Below are 17,016 nucleotides of genomic sequence, written 5' to 3'. Positions count from 1 at the left end.
TTATTTACAGAGCAATTCTTTTCAAGTTGTTGTTGGTATGCAAATACACTTCTACAGTAAGACACTGATGAGGCTCTGCTGCCACGAGCCCTTCAGTTCTCGGGCTGAAAGCATTTAGCCCCCTTCATGCTTTGTTAAAGTGAAAAAGGACCACTGGGTTTAACAGATATAATTTATGGAGAAAAACGTCTTTCAAACATCCTTCAATTTGATTTCCAGCATCGTAAAGATCCATTTGGACACCGCTATTCTACATTAACTAGAATTCTTGGAAAGATGACGGGGAAAATCATTTGAAAAGCGACTAGTGCTTCACTCAGTTATTTGTAATTTAAAATGTATTATCACCACAGACAAGAGGTATTTATACACGGCATTGACCTGAGTAAGCTTGTATGAGCAGACAGTTGTTCAGTATCTCCCTGAACTCCAGGCACCTTTGCGAGCCTTGACAGTGAAAAAAATGATTTCGAAACATCTTACCATAGAAACACACAGAAAGATGGAAGTTGAAATAAATTTTTTGAAGAAAAAAAAAAGCATAATGTGAGAAGGAACTTCTTTTTCTCAGGGGATCAGAGAATATTTCTATGATTTAGTCTAGAATATGCTGCGCTCTGCAGAAAACTGTGTTTTTCTGCAACACTTGAAAGTATACATTCACATGTTTACACTGCGCACTTTTCAAATATGCCAGGGTGTTTATTTTGACCTTGTCTTGTATTTCTACTTCTCCTGGTACACTGGCCGAACAGGAAAAAGCCTGGTGAAACACTGCCCTTTAATACCTTGAATCCACTGCCTCAAGGTCTCAGAAATAAAGTTGCGCAACAATAAAATTTCTTGACACCTCCGCATTTTCACTAAAAATTTAACCTGTAGCTACGTGCTGGACGTGCAATAAAACACAGACACAGGACCCAGAGGACAGAGGCTCTACTCGACAGTGTGCGCGCATTAACATCAACAACGCAACAATAACCTGGTCGCTCACAGTTTAGTGCCAAACCGATTCCAGACCCATATTTCAAATGACAAATGGCTGAGCAGAAGCATTAACCTCCAGCTGGATACAGCTAATCATATAAACGGCAACACAGGGGTTTATGTATTTAACATGTGAATCAAACAAGCTGTGATTTACTGCGTGTGGTAGACCTGTGAGGGGTGAACATGCGCGTCAAATTGGTTCATGGTGTGTGATCGAGGCAGAATGGACATGAACTTGTCCAGTGACAACAAATTGACCGGAGAATATGATTTTTGTCATATGATATTATGCCGTAGTTGGAAATGTCTATAAAAGCTTCACGGGGGGTCTGTCTGCACACAGAAACACACAGACAGCATATATATTTAATTTCCAATGAATTTCCTCTAGTTTTCTATTGTATTGTATCAAGTCCCAGGGCTCAGGTCTGATTGAGGTGCCTATAGTGCAGTAACCTACTGATAACATGTAATTATCCATGTAAATTCTTACACATTTTTATAGGGTGACAAGGTGACTGTTTGCATGCTAATTAATGTTGAGGCATTATTACAAGCTTAATTAACACAGAAGGAAATTAAATTTAAAAACAAGTATGCTGCATAACCTACTGCTGAAATATGAAGCCTAAGCAGAAAACTGCAGTTTCTCAAATGGCCACTTGAGGCTAGGCACAAAAGTGAGTTAATCACCATAGTTTGACTGGTTTGGGTATTTCGTTAGCTCCTGACTCTGTCTGATTTTTAACTACTTTTGAATATAAAACATTGTCTGAACTTGATTTAAAAAAAAAAAAAAAAACGCAACAATTCGATAATAGGCTTTCAAATACAAACCAGTTGTGAACAACCATCCTGTGGTTTGGCACACAAATGTCTAACAGACGTCATCAACCACAACAATAAATGATAGGTCCCCTCGCCCAAAGAGCTGTTTTGGAGGACTTTTATACTCATCCCGTTGATATGTTGCTTAAGTTTCCTCAAGACATCATCGATGCACAGAGAATAGAGTTCTCGTCTTCAAAGGTTTTTCTCCTCATATAGTCCTGGTCACCACTATTGGCACCCTTTCATTTTTTCCATAACCTGTGCAAAATCTTCAGAAATAAATGGAAATGTACCAAATTCATATGATCAGATTTTTTTTTAATTGGATGCCCAAAGTAATTTAGCAAAAATATTATTTTTCAACTTACAAAATTGTAATCTCCAAGAGGAAATAGAAAAAATGACATGGACGGTAATGGAGGCACCCCTCGTTAATATTTGGTTTCACACCCTTTGGCCGTGATGACTGCCTCCAAACGTTTCTTGTAGCCATCTATAAGCCTCTTGCACTTCTCAGCTGGTATTTTCTCCCACTCTTTCTTTGCAGTTTGTTCAAACTCTTGAACATTTGCAGGAGTCCTTACACCAATGGCAGATTCCAGCTGATGCCATAGAGTTTTGATGGGAGTGAGACCAGGACTCATTGCTGGCCAGTCCATTTTTTGCTTTTGAATGTGTGCTTTGGGTCTTTATCTCGCTGGAAAATCCATGATCTTTGATGCAAACCTAGTGTTCTTACACTGGGTAGCACATTTCGCTATCTGATAATCCTCTAATAATCATTCTTGTGATACAGTCAAGGCCTAGAGTACCAGAACCCCACAATATTATCGATCATCCACCATGCTTAGCTGTTGGTACGTTGCTCTTTCCCTTATGTGCTTCATCGCGCCGTCTGTAAACAAATTCTTGGTGTGCATCGCCAAAAATCTCTATTTTTATTCCATCTGTCCACAAAACATTTTCCCAGAGTGATTTTGTCCAAGTACTCTTAGGCAAAGATCAGTCGTTGCTTTTTATGCCTTTTCTTCAGCAGTGGGATCTGCCTTGGCCTTCGCCGATGAAGCCCTGCTTGGTTTAGTGTATGGAAAGTGTCTGGGGCTCTTTGGATGTCTTATGTGGTGTTTTTTTTCCACAGTTCGCACCAACCTTTGAAGACTTCTCTCATGAATTTTCCTCTTTCCTCCTTGTCCAGGCAGGTTCTTGACAGTCCCACGCTTAGAAAACTTCCTATTAATAACACATCTGACATCCTCAGACAGCTCCCCTGCATTCACCATAGTGACAAAGGAACAGGGAAGAATGTGGCTTTTTACAACATTAAAGTCATCATTCATTGGCTAATTTATGTCATGTGGGAACTGACAGTTTACCATCAGGTGATTTCCAATTAATTGCAGCTGAGTCAAAACTGTTTACTTCCAACACTGATTTAAAGGGTGCCAAATACCAATGTCACACCGCAATCTTTCAATTCAATCTCTATTTTTTCCTCCTATTTCTTTTTATAATTTGTTGTTTTATCATTTGCTATCCAGTAGCAACCCGAGTTGTCTGCAGACCAAAGCCGCTTCACTAGAGTCACGTTTTCAGGAAAAATTCTACATTACGTGTGTAAATTTCATGGGCGCCAATGGTGACATAGACACAGAAAGATGCACACGTTTGTGTATTTTGTCTATCAGTCGCACGCTCAAACCCTCTCCCGTCAGGCTGTTAAAACGATGAGAATCATTTTCTCTGACAGTTAGCATTTTTCAGACCGTCTTTTTGAGCCCATCACCCGTGACAGCCGCGGTTCTTGCAGACGTTCCTCGCTGCTTCATTTCTGCGGCGAAGAAGACGTTATGTCCTCTGTGGCGGCAACGCGTTACACAACCCTTCAGAAACTCCTGCAGGCCAAACCGGGCTAACAAATAACTTTCACCTTCGGCTACGTCTAAGAAAGCCGCCGTAAACGGGCTTCAAAACACTTGCTAGCCTGGCAACATTGAGGGTTCTGCAGAAGGGATTAATGACACTGGTGCTCACAGCTCACAGTTTAGTCCTCAAGTATCAGACATCCCCTCCCCCACTGTTTCAATCCTAATCCCCAGAAAAAAAAATATGTGTCTGGTGTTCTCTGTCAACAAACGGCACGGACTGAAATCCATCTGATCCTACTAACTAGTATGTAGGCCTGCCCATGCAAAGCCTCTGAGACCATGTGATGCATTTTTGTAAAACACATATCATTGAGCCACATCATTGCATCGGATGGCACATTCTGAATAGCTCTGCAGATAATATTAAATTATGTCCCATAAACACAGTAGTGTTTCGTTAAGGAAATAAATGTGTCCACAGATGGAAAAAAAAATAAAAGAAAATTATGCCTGCTTCAGTATTCACATTTGCTCATACCACAGTACCCTGCAGTGACAGGAAATTTCTAGGACATTTTTCACATTAAACAAATTTTTGCCCATTTTAAGAGATTTATATCTGCTGCAGGACACAATGAGCTTGGGGGTGAATGCCAGAGGCATGATAGGGATGTTGGACTGATTAATACATTATGGTTGGTTAATGCATTTAGTTAGTAACAAAAACTATAATTTCTACCTTGCGGCTTTACATCTATGCATACAAGTCAAGTTGCAGCTTGCAAGACTGTCCACAAGTGAACATTTTGTATATATAAATCACTTGATACTTGCACAAACTTTTGTCAAGAGTAGCACATGGATTCTTGACTTATGACTAAAGACATGTTCAAGGCAATGTTTTTGTCTGCTGTCTCTGAGATTTCAATTTCGCATGTTTCTTTATGGTTATACTTTGCCTTTGACCATCAAATTCTAATCAGTTCATCTTCGGTCCAAGCGGAGGTTTGTTCCAAATTTCAAATAATTCCCTCAAGGCGTTCCCCTGATATCAAGCTCAAAGGAACGGGCCGTGCAGACTCACAGAAGGACGGAGACACACAGACACAGACAAAGACGAGCTTGAGCTCTTAAAAAAATCTTTACAGAAAAAGAGACCACGATAAAATCTCTTTTCTCTTTAGTTCCATTGGATCTAATTTGGTGTCAGAGGTCAAAATGAAACAGAAAACCAAAAACAACAACAATCCTTTTCTTATGTATTATATTAAATATTTTTTGCCTCCATGTGTTTTTTTTTTTAATATTAAGTCATGTGCAATTGTCCCCATTTTAATAATTATGTAATTATTATCAGTTGCTTCCAAGTATGTCAAGGTCACACTGAGGCTCGCTTTTAAATCAGCAAATGTCTAAATGTGTAAAAATAACTTGAAATATAAGTTCACATGGCCATAAAAGAAACACCCTCATGCCGTTGTTTTCAATGTCCTCGTCCTCCAAAACTCAAAGACGCAAATGCAATAAACTCTGTAATGAGCAAGTATTCTGAGGAAATATTCTTCAGGGACTGCGATCGCACGCGGGATGGTGTGCGATTGCGATGTTTGTTTCTGATGCTGAATTAAAATAATTGTTTCTTGGACCTTGAGTTATTTCACAGGTACTTTGAAACAAGTGCAGCAGGAACTCTGATTAAGATAAAGATGGTTTCACTTTTTACTTTTTGAAGAACTCTTGCCAGCAGTGAAATTGAGCATCGGGAGAATTCACGGTTAAGTGGTGGACTGAAGTTGGGAGAGCAAAGAACAAGCAAGGCGTCGTCTCTACTGAAGCCAATTAGCAAAAGTAGAATTTTTTCTGTCTGCATGAGTTCTACTCTGAATGAGAATATGCTGTATGTCTTTCCCATTCTCTTTACCAAAGTTAGTTCACACCGTTCTGATGACTATTATCAAGTGTATTTGCCAACAAGTCCGAGTCAGTGAAGACAAGTCAGTGAAGACTAGTCATGGAGGTCATGGTATGCTTGAATAAAAGCTAAAAGAAAAACATCTGGACCTGTTTGAGTTATTTTTTGAAGACATTTCATCCAAGCTGATTCTTCAAGTGGAAAGTCAAGTGGCCTTTGTTTTAGATACCAGTTAGTTTAGCTTAGCAGAAATGCTGATTGCAAGAGGAAGAGTGAGTCCGTCTCCACCTACACCAATCAGGCATAACATTATGACAGCAGAAGTAAATAATATTGACCATCTTGTGACAATGCAATGTTGTGCTGGGAAACTTTTGGCATTCGTGTGGATGTTACTTAGACATGAAACACCCACCTGCACCAGACCAGGCACCCCTACCCCATAGCAATGACACACCTTGATGGCATCCCCAGCAGGATGTTCAGTAGTTTAGGAACAACTCAAAATAATATGAAAAAAACAGCACAAGGTGTTAACCTGGCCTCCACATTCACTAGATCCCAAACTGATCAAGTATCTGTGTGATCCATAGAGGCCCCTCCACTCAACCCATAGGACCCAAAGTCCCCCACTCACAATTCTATTACCAGACACCACACAACACCCTCAGAAGCTCCATGTCCATTCCCTGATGGGTCACAACTGTGCACACAACACAATATTAGGAAGGTGGTCATTGTATAGTTACTTGAGGGTTTTACAACTTATCCAAGTAGATTATTCTGATCTAAATGGAGGGGTTTAAGTGGGAACATCTGTGGATGCTGCTCAATTAATTAATGACCAGATACTTACCTGTAGTTTTTAAGAAATATGATCTCGGTTTTTTTTCTCCAATGACTGGTATTCTGGTGGCCCATTATCAGCCAGCATCTCCAGTCTCAGGGTGGGAATTACAGTGAAACGTCTTGGGGACTGATGAAGAAGACTCCCCACCAGTCTATTAGAACTGAGGGAGCTACTTGGACAAATCGTGAAATGTCTCGAAGAAAGTCCAGTTGTCCTTGTTTTCAGCTTCTTCTTTTTTTTTGGATAAACTGTGACAAAAAAACCTTCACGCACATCTACACCCACCACAGTTTCTAAAGGTCATGAATTAACATGTCATTTCTTATTGGTTTCATCTGCACAAAAAGCAACTACAAAATAATTGTAAAACATAAGAGGAACTGATGCCTGGATGGAAATTTGTCTAAAATGTTAAAATATAATTCTAAAAATACATGTAAAGCTTAATCTCCACATGTATAAAAAAAAAAATGGACAAAAAGTTGAGTCTCACTGTGTGACTTTCTAGCTCCCATGCCCTAAACATAGACACCCTACAGGGTGCTGCCACATGTTCCCACAAAAGGTTGACTGCATGCCCAGACAGAGGCCTAAAGGGATGCCATCAGCATCAGCACCACAGCAGGAAATCCACAGTCAGAGACCAAAGCATCCAGGTGCAAGTCACTTCACAACCGGTCACAAGTACATTTGTGCATGGATCACATGGGAAGGATTGCGCAGGTGCATTTCTTTAATTGCCTTATTCACATCTTCCTCTAATGGGATATTCTTCTTTCGTTCCTAGGGTTTGTCATCGAGCTTGTACAGTGCATCTTTCTTGGTAAACATTTCCTTTTTAACATTTCCACCTGCTGCATACATTTGTTCTAATGATGTATGCGCAACCTGCAGCTGAGGTTTGTAGATGACGCAGACGCCGAGCTTCACAGAGCTGGCACTCAAGAATAACAAGGCCATGGTCTTGAGAGGCAGATTGTCTGGCTTTTAACACTAGTGTCCCTTAAATACCTGATATGTATGTATCACTCACCAGCCACTCGCCATTATCCTCTCAGCCATAATATCGATATTTCTACATGGACAAATGAATAAAATAAAAAAATAAAAAAAAAAAACATGAAAAGGAGACGGTGCCCAAATCACCCCAACCGAACCCGAGAAAAAAATCCTATTATGTTGTGGCGGTGCAATCCAGGACAACTAACACAATGAACAGAGCTCTGCGAACTCGCACTGACCCCAGCAAGCTGTGTGGTTCGACAGGATACTGCAATAACGCATATTCATCACACAGATAATTGCCAGGCCTACTCTGTCGCACATGACAAGCCAATGTGACCACAACGCCACCGGCTCTTAATTGGTATTCTTAGAGCTATTCATATTCCAATATTCACAGTGCCCTTTTTCATTTCCTGTTTAATAAATGCTACTGCTAATTGATAGTGTCATAGCACAATGAAGTAGACATTTAGAGTAGCTATTTTGTAGATTACCTCAGGTGAAAGAGCGTCATGTGTGGTTAATGCATACTTAAAAAGACCAGCAAGATTGCTGGTAAGTGGGCTGTGATGGCAGTCTGATGTGCCGCACTCTATAAAGATGAAAGACGAACAGACCTATACGCATCTTGACCAGCATGAGAGACGGAGAGCACTTCTCCTGGAGAATAAAATCCTGTAAAATTCACGCAATCTGTTTTACTTTTCTTTCGAAAATGAGTGAAAGGTGATTTAAAGGGGGAATAAAATACTTTTTTGACCACTGGAGGGCAGCACAACACTGAAAGCTTGGATAAGCATTAGCATACATTGAAATTTAGACGTTATTTACCTCCCTTCCTCCAACATGCCACGTCGCGAGCATACAAAAGCTAACCCTCTCAGCGTAAAAAGGCAGAAATTACCTCAACCTAACGATTATGGTGAATTAAGTCCTAAAACCTACAGACTAAAGTTAAATTGATTTGAAATCTCTCTGTTTTTGTTTTCATCCTCGCAGGTGTTTTAGAGCTTCTCCACAGAAAGCAGCTGCCCGTTCCGGCGGGAAATTATGTCGGAAAAGTATGAAGATTAAAACTGAGTCCTGAAAAAAACAAACAAATAAAGCGAGCTCCTCAGCAGCTCCTTACAAATGAGGGAAATTACAAAAATAGTTTTTAGGCCGGTTTGTCTCTGCGTTTCTACATTTAGATAAAAGTTCCTCAAGCGGAAACAACAGCAGGACGGGGTGGCTCTTCAAACGTTACATAATGTCAAATCATCAGCGGGAGTGAGAAAGGAGCCGAACAAAACCAAGACGTGGCCAACATTTTGCTGACCTCTCTCAATGTGCTGACTCCTCACAGAAGTGCTGCTGTCCGGAGGGAGAGCCGGAGCCATCACAGTAAAGACAGCACTTTCCTTTTCACCTGAACTTCTGCTGCTGCACATTTATTGTCTGTTGTGCATTTAACTGTTGTTTTGTTACAACCTCGCTGAGAACTCAAAATTCTTCGCTTCTGTCAGTTTGTATATAGTTAAATTAAAAAAAAAAGAGGATCTTCTTTTCTGCAGAAACACTCTGCCGTACGTCTGTTACAGTCTCTTTCCAAACGTCACCATAAACACTGAAATCTGCCATGATGCACCGCGACTTGGAGACAAAATTAGAATTTAAAAATTGTAGAAATTGCAGATTCATTCCATCCCCATACTGTTTATGAAAACAAATCATTCATAGGAATTATTCATTGGAATTCTCCAAATCAAATTTTCACCCTGTCATTAATAATGAATTTATACTGTTTTTTTTCTGCTGGTAACCAGTCCCAGTGCAATATTCCACAAGATACCTTTGTGTACCTCCACACTGATTAGTCCAGTGTAGATAAGATAAGCTTGGCAACTAAATAGCTCAGCATTAAAAAAAAAAGAAAATGGTCAGTGCGAGGGAAAGGAGCTGCCAAACTGTCATTTCTAGCCGGCTGAGAGCATTCAGCGAATGTTCAAAGCATGCACACCTACAGTTCCATTTTTTGGGGGGAGAGATTGGAAAAAGCAATTTAAACTGTTCTTACAATGGATAAACAGCCCTGCGCATATCACGTGTATCCAGTGCGTCTTCCGTTTAGCGAAGGCACAATTGTAGTTATGAAATTCACTTTATAAGTGAAGTCCTTTTTTTTATGTGTGTGTGTCTTCTTTGTGGCTTTTGAGTTCAAAGGTGGTAAAGTAATTGTTAATTAGGGTAAAGGTGACCTGGTACCTGACACAGGTTCCTCCGTTGCGACAGGGAAGGTGTTGGCAGACAGGCGGGTCACAGTTCTTGATGTTTCTCCCGCTCAGCGCCTCGCCCACCAGGTAAATCTCCTTTGAGTTGACCTGAAGTTCCCTGATACAGCCAATGAATCTCCTCTCTCCCTTTGCTCCCCTGTCACGCATCTCCCAGTGGGATGAAACATCCCCAAGAAATATCGGCCCAAAGGTTCCCTGCAGGAAAAAAAAAAAGAAAAAGAAGAAATGTTAGAAAGCCAGTAGTGATCAGTCTTATGGTTTAATAAATCACACTGAATCCTAGCCCCAGTACATGTCTCCCTTTAAGCTTTGCAAATAAAAACAAGCTCTCAAAATCAGTGTGTGTATACTGTATTATGACTACATTAACAGGGCGCTATTAACCTAAACCAGAATATATAGTATTCTTATTTGCATGTTATTTTTTCATAAATTCACCATTTTACATCACATATAACTTAAGTCCATAAGTCATTTGAATGGGAAGGTACTGGGAATGGATGAAGTGGTGTGTGGGTGAAGAACGGGTGCTGTGATTTAGAATTTGTGACTGACTGATTGCCCTAAAAAATAATCAAAAACTACTGTGCTAAAAGGTTAAAAAGAAACCCCGACTCTTTATTTCTCATGACTCTCATGACACCACATGATAATGCACATCCGGGCACACCGATAGAGAATACAGTATCTATAAAATACTGCGAGCTTTCTTTGATGTGCGAGGTAATTGGGTAGAATTAATAAAGATAAATTCTGCGAACTCGCAGCTCATCCTACCATAACGGTCAATTTAACAAGTATAATTGTGTCTGCTGCCAATGTAGAGCTGCATAAATAACGTGGTGAAAATCTCATATTAGCATTAAATTACATATATTTGATTCCCCGCAGTGACCTCTGGTTATTCAAATGAATATTAAATACTACTGTCACTCAGTTTACATAACTGTCATACTTTTGCCAAACGTGACTATTCATTTGGGAAAGTCAAATTAACATTCATCACAGCCCCCTTACACACTCTGTTAAACGACACCAAATGTTGAAAGTGGGAAACAGAACTCCCTCTGCTTTAAAGAGATTTTTTTTTTCTGTTAAATGCATAATTAGGCCAATCGTTTATTGTATTTAGTGTAAACGAGCTCCCTTTAAAATTTGTAATTTAATATTAAGGACTAAAAACGAAGATTATTGATCTAAATCTGAAAAATGTATTCCTATGGCTTAATTCCAACATAACATACATTAATCTATAACATTTAGAAGTTCATGTTTAAAATAGTGCATTTGCAAATCTTATTAACATGTAAAATATTTTTCCACTTGGTACAGTCCATACTCGCTACCTCTGTTTATAATTAATAACATGGATACAACTCATCAGAAATAAATAAATATAATTAATGTGGGTTTCCAGGGCTATTTGGTTATGTTTCTTTTGTACAATTTTATGTTAATAATACTACAGATACTGGCAATAAACTCTACATGTGTATTTTAATGTGTATAAATGTGGATAAGTGATGTCAGCAGTTTTGAAGCTCAATGTGGTGGCTCCCTCCTCTGCCATCTTGGAAGTGCCCGACTATGCCTAAATACCAGCTAATACAACAGAATACACCCCCAAGCTAATGTTACTAATGAGGATATTAGCTGTAAAGACAAAATGTTTGATTACCTATGATGTAAAAATGTTGATTTCTGTTGTGAACTTGAGACTGACAGACTCAATTTTGGAGTCTGCCTCACATGGCCATTTGAAGAACTGCAGTTTTTGGCACTTGCGCGTTATCTTTATCTACCAGCCCCGCAGGCTGCCACTTGTATGGAACTCGCAGGTATAAACCATGAAGCTGTCAGACCACACTGAATCTTACTCTTTACCGTATCATATCTGTCATAATGTAATCTGAGCAGCCATGTCAGAATTTATATGTCTTCGACGCCCCTCCAGTGTGACATCCGTCACGGCCGCATGCCGGCACTGGAGGAGAGGCGCTAGCTGAGCAGCTGCAGAGGAGGTGTCTAGCGAAGAGACTGGAAGGTGCTAGACCACATCATCATTTGGGATGTTGGCCTAATGCGCACTTTAAACGACATGGCTGCTGCACATTTGAAAGCCTATAAAAGACAGAGACGACGGGGGTTTGCGGGGACGCGTCTGCAATATCGCTGCAGAGTCGAGAGCCCTGCAAGCATCTTCTACGAAGCTGAGGACTCAAATAAAACAAGCGGCCGCGGTCGGACACCTTTACAATGAGCTTAACTGTATTTGTATACGGTTGCGCTATGAGCCTCTGAGGCTACTCGATGTGGGTTGGCTGATATGGAATGACTTTATGGTGCCTTCAAGTATGTTTACCATGTTTATGAGAAGAGTCCATTTGAAAGGCCCACTGATGTAATATTCATGGCGTCGTAAGTGGACTCACTGAGCTCACAAGAGCCGTATGCTCATTTATGAATTTTATTTGAAGGCAGCGCAGTGTGGCATCTACTTCATTATCATATGTCTAAATATTAGTCTTATGGGCATGTAGGTCAATTTAGAGGAGTAACTCAGTCATAATGAAGAAAGTACACTGTTGCCTGGCAATACGTGAGACGTAAAAACTTCCTTCCACTGACGTCTGATGGCTTCCAGTTAAAATGAATACTGGTGTTACTGGCTTGTGCTCGTAGTCAAGAAATAACAGCGTTTCTGCAACATTAGTTAATTTAAAAATTACATCCTTGGTTAATTTCTAATATACATGTTTTAGTTGGAATAATTCCACATTTCAGAAATTCACAATCAGTTTATACAGACAACATTGCTCATTCATGCCCCTTTTGCCACCAGTTCATTTCTTTCCTACCATACAGAGGTTTGCGGCTCGTATAAACCTTTGCGGTTTATACGTAGCACTGGAAGGGAAGTGCACTGTGAACCCTGAGAGAGTGCATACGGTCTGTATGTTGGTGTCAATTAAAGAGGATTATTCAAAGAGAATCCATAGCTCGCTCATTACCCCGCAGCCCAGAGTGACCGGAGAACCTTACCCACCAAGCAACACTGCTTATAATTTAACACATACCAACTTTAATAATAGATGCGCTAAGCCGCCTGATGAGGCCCAGCCGCCTAGACTGGAAACTGACAGCAGCTAACTGCATGATCTCTCTATGGTCTGCACTGCAGCCAGGAAAGACTTTAAGGAGCTTCAGTGCGAGTTCTACTTTTGGGAATGAAGTAATTTTATTGATGTAGCGCATTGCAAAACCGCCCCATTTGCATCCAAGGCCAGTTTTAACATTTTACTACAGGTTCCGTCCTTAGTAACACAGCCCGTAAGGTGCTTCTTTTATTGTTATGTACCAACAAATTTGATTTTATTCCCTTTCTTCTGTATATAATTTCAATAAATTTGCATTAATGCCAAACTCTGTACATGCCAGCTGTTTAATCTGCCTCTAATTTGATTGGTGTTAAGTGCTTTTGTCAAAAACACTTAATTCACAATAATAATCATACACGCTGGCAAAGGTTAACTAGCAGCCAACGTTCTACTTAATCGTAGCAAAAAAAAAAAAATTTAAAAAAAGCCCTTGTGTAGTGAATGCGTTACCAACAACAACCAAAAAAGAAGACCATAAATCACGCTGTGTGTGTGTGTGTGTGTGTGTGTGTGTGTGTGGTGGTGTGTGTGTGCATGTGCATGTGGTTGGGAGCTGTTGAGCCGGTGGGAAGGTTGAGCCGCTCTCCTCGTCTCTGGACGTGAAAAACAAAAGAAATTATTAATTTAATAACAAATATAGATGTTGTTCATCAAATTAATGAGCCAGAATGAAAAGACCAGCCTGTGATTAACAAGTGAAACCTGGACTAATGCTACTTACGTGCTTGTGATCATCTACGGTAAATACCTTAACAGATGCGCATGTTTTTAATCGGTGCAACAGCACTTAAGGTTCTTTTGCTTTGTTTTTCTGCTCATAAAGAACCTGCTGTTACTCAAAACAGACTGACCCTTAGATCGCCCTTTGAATGGGTAACATTAGCGCCTAATCGCCATGTAAACACTCGGTCCGATTGTTTCCCTCTGTGAGGAATGAATACATCGTTTCAGGTTGCGCCCGTCCCACGTGTGATAAAAAAAAAAATGTAACGATGCAATGAGTTTTCAGAGGAGACAGAAACATGGCTGCAGCTAAACAACCAGTTGTTTTAATGGGAGTTTGAAAGCGTGAACGCGGCTGCAATCGATGTGGGCAGCTACGTTGAAAATGTGGGTCGGCCTCAGTACGCCTGTCATTAAAGTGTGTGGAGCTGTTCTCCTTCTGTTATATTTCAACACAGCGAGCGGTCGAATTTGCACATGTTATTAAAGTCCCATTCTGACTGACATTTTGGCGAATGTAAACATACACCGATCAGGCAGAACATTATGACCACCTTCCTAGTATCGTACAGGTCTCATTTGTGCCTACAAAACAGTCGTGGCTCATACGAGAATGGACATGGATCCTGTGGTGTCTGGCAACAAGATGTTGTTAGTGGGGGCCTTTGGGTCATATGGGTTGAGGGGAGGGGCCTCTGTGGATCAGGGCTGTTCTTGTGCATCACACATATACTTTATCCGTTTGGGATCTAGTGAATTTGGAGGCCAGGTCAACACCTTGTGCTGTTTTTCATGTTTTTCTGAGTTGTTCCTAAACTGTTTTTGTGTGTGTGTGTGCCTGTGTCAGGCTGCATCCTTCTGGGGATGGCTGCTGCTATCAAGGACGTGTCATTGCTGTCCGGTGGGGGTGTCTGGTCTGCTCTACATGGGCGGTTCATGTCTAAGTGACATCCACATGAATATTAGGTCCAAACGTTTCCCAGCAGAACACTAAATTGTCACAAGACGGTCAATGTTCCTTACTTCTCCAGTCAGAGGTTTTACTGTTGTGGCTGATCGGTACGTGCATCCCACCAGATCATTTATTTAGCATCCAAGTAAAGAGATAAGTTGGAGTCTCTGATCAGAAGAGTTCAGCCGGGCTGATGAAATATTGCCAGTAAAAAGCAGTGGTATTTTGGTTCAACTTCAAATTCACCTGAATCCAGAAAAGGTTATTTAATATTGTGTGAGCTACGTGCGCAGAATGCCACTTAATTCTAATCCAAACTGCAAACTGCAAAGTGGCACTGAGTGAAGATGGCAGCGTATAGCTCACTGTGAAAGTTATCTGTGAAAGTGCAACGCAGATAAATGAATAAATTAATCCAGATAATTAATTAACATACGATCATTTCTGATCGTTTAATCGTAAGTGTTGTAAATAACCAAATTCGGTAACACTTTCTATGAAGGTTGTATTTATAATGCCCTATGAATACACTCATAATGTTTTATAAGGTGTCTATAAAGCATTATAATGGTCATTATTACATCTATACATATTCACAAGTTGTTATAACCAACTTCATGATGCATTATGACAACTGGTTATGAATGATTATAATTTTAATCTGAATAGTGCATTATAAATATGTCAATATCTGCCTAGTCACTTGTTAATGTTATGATGCATCATAACTACTTTGCTTTGCTAAATGTGCATAGTGATGCATAATGACTTTTGACTTTGCCTATAGTGCTTTATATCTGTAGTTATAAGTATATGTAATAAAGTTATAATAATGTATACATCTCCCTACAGCACACTGTTATAAACAGCTATGCAATATCATAAGTGCTATTTGTCAGCGCTAAGTAAAGTGACAAGAATATGACACTATTATTAACAGATATAAGTTACTATGAGTAATTAAAAGGTGCAATGAACTAAGTCCTGAGTCTGGCATCTTTACCCCATATGCACAATGTTAATATCATAGGTGTTATTTGTCAGCTTTAGGTAAATTAGAGCAAATGAAATGCCTGGACAGTAAAGACAAAAGAAATGCATTTAGTTCACTTTATTTTCATTTAAACCAACACACATAATCAGAATGATTATCAACGCTCTGAGCACATTACACAAACACATGAAACAGGCCACAAATGTGGCACGGCGTGGTCCTAGAGATGTGGCTCTTAAAAGTGCCTTTGGGTTGGTGGGTTGGGTGGGTTGGTGACGTGATTCAGGGTCAGAGGTCAGGAGATGGTTTGACAGCAACTACAAGAAGAACAGAGGCAAATCTTTAGTGCTCTAGCTGGGTTTGTTTTTCATGCAGAAAGGTTTGATTGAAAACAAATAAACAGATCAAGTTTTTTTTTGTTTAAAGCAGCCTAATGAGACAATATGTTGCCGCATATCGTGCAGGCAGCGCAGATTACCCGTAGGTGACTTAAGCTAGCTAGACGAAAGTTACCAGACACGGCTAGTTTTAACTCACAAATTAGATCCTTTTCATATTCTTGCGTTTAATGATTGAAACCATTCGAAATCATTGCTTTAATATGTAAACGATGTGCTTCATGTAAGCAAAGTAAGGCATTAGCTCAAAAAACACTAGCAGGACAGAGAGACAACCTACCTGTCCTGGAGAGGACTCAGAGGAGAAAGGAAAGAAAAGACGCTTTACGACTAGTATATACAGTCAATGCTTTACGACAGTGGGAGGAGCTGGGGACGGAGGTGGGTGGGTGGGGTCAGAGGTCAGGGGTCATGGACTAAGGAATGACATTTCTACAATAATAAAAAAATTAATAAAAACGATATCAAAATAATATCTGACGGCATTCAATAAAGGCGGACATTTCTAGCGATCCTGTATAAAGAAGCGGTTAAATGCCAACCTGGTCTCACAGTGGATGTGAAACTGTCACGAAAATGAATCTATTGTTTGGTGCCTGCCGATTTTTCTCAAATTTTCATGCCGCTCGAAACGAATTTCAAACTGATGTATTTCAATTGGAAGTTATTTCGTGAGGATGACTGTCAATGGGACACTGCGCAATGAAGAGGTTTGATTTAATTTCATTTAGACTAGATTTGTAATGGTCTTATTTCGGTTTTTAATGTAACGTCAATTTTGCTGCAGGATTCGGCACTTTGAGATTCGAAAAAAAATTAATGGTTATTTGTTATATTGGTCTCTTATACAGGATCGCTAGAAATATCCGCATTTATTGAATACCGTCAGATATTATTTTGATATCGTTTTTATTTATATTATTATTATTGTAGAAGTGTCATTCCTTCGTCCATGACCCCTGACCTCTGACCCCACCCACCCACCTCCATCCCCAGCTCCTCCCACTGTCGTAAAGCATTGACTGTATGTACTAGTCGTAAAGCGGCTTTTCTTTCCTTTCTCCG

General features: G+C 40.0%; 1 protein-coding gene across 1 annotated transcript in view; it reads right to left on the bottom strand.

The window, feature by feature from the left end:
* The window catches only part of eys (eyes shut homolog), a 165,001-nt gene that overhangs the window by 17,466 nt on the left and 130,519 nt on the right, over positions 1–17,016 (bottom strand). The window contains exon 43 of the mRNA XM_047602144.1: positions 9,698–9,921. Coding sequence (XP_047458100.1) covers positions 9,698–9,921 — 224 coding nt within the window. The remainder of the gene's footprint in view (positions 1–9,697; positions 9,922–17,016) is intronic.

The sequence above is a fragment of the Mugil cephalus genome, chromosome 13 (assembly GCF_022458985.1).
Source record: "Mugil cephalus isolate CIBA_MC_2020 chromosome 13, CIBA_Mcephalus_1.1, whole genome shotgun sequence".
Lineage (NCBI taxonomy): Eukaryota > Metazoa > Chordata > Actinopteri > Mugiliformes > Mugilidae > Mugil > Mugil cephalus.
The sequence above is the reverse complement of the archived record's forward strand: the minus strand, read 5'-3'. Positions and strand labels throughout refer to the sequence as shown.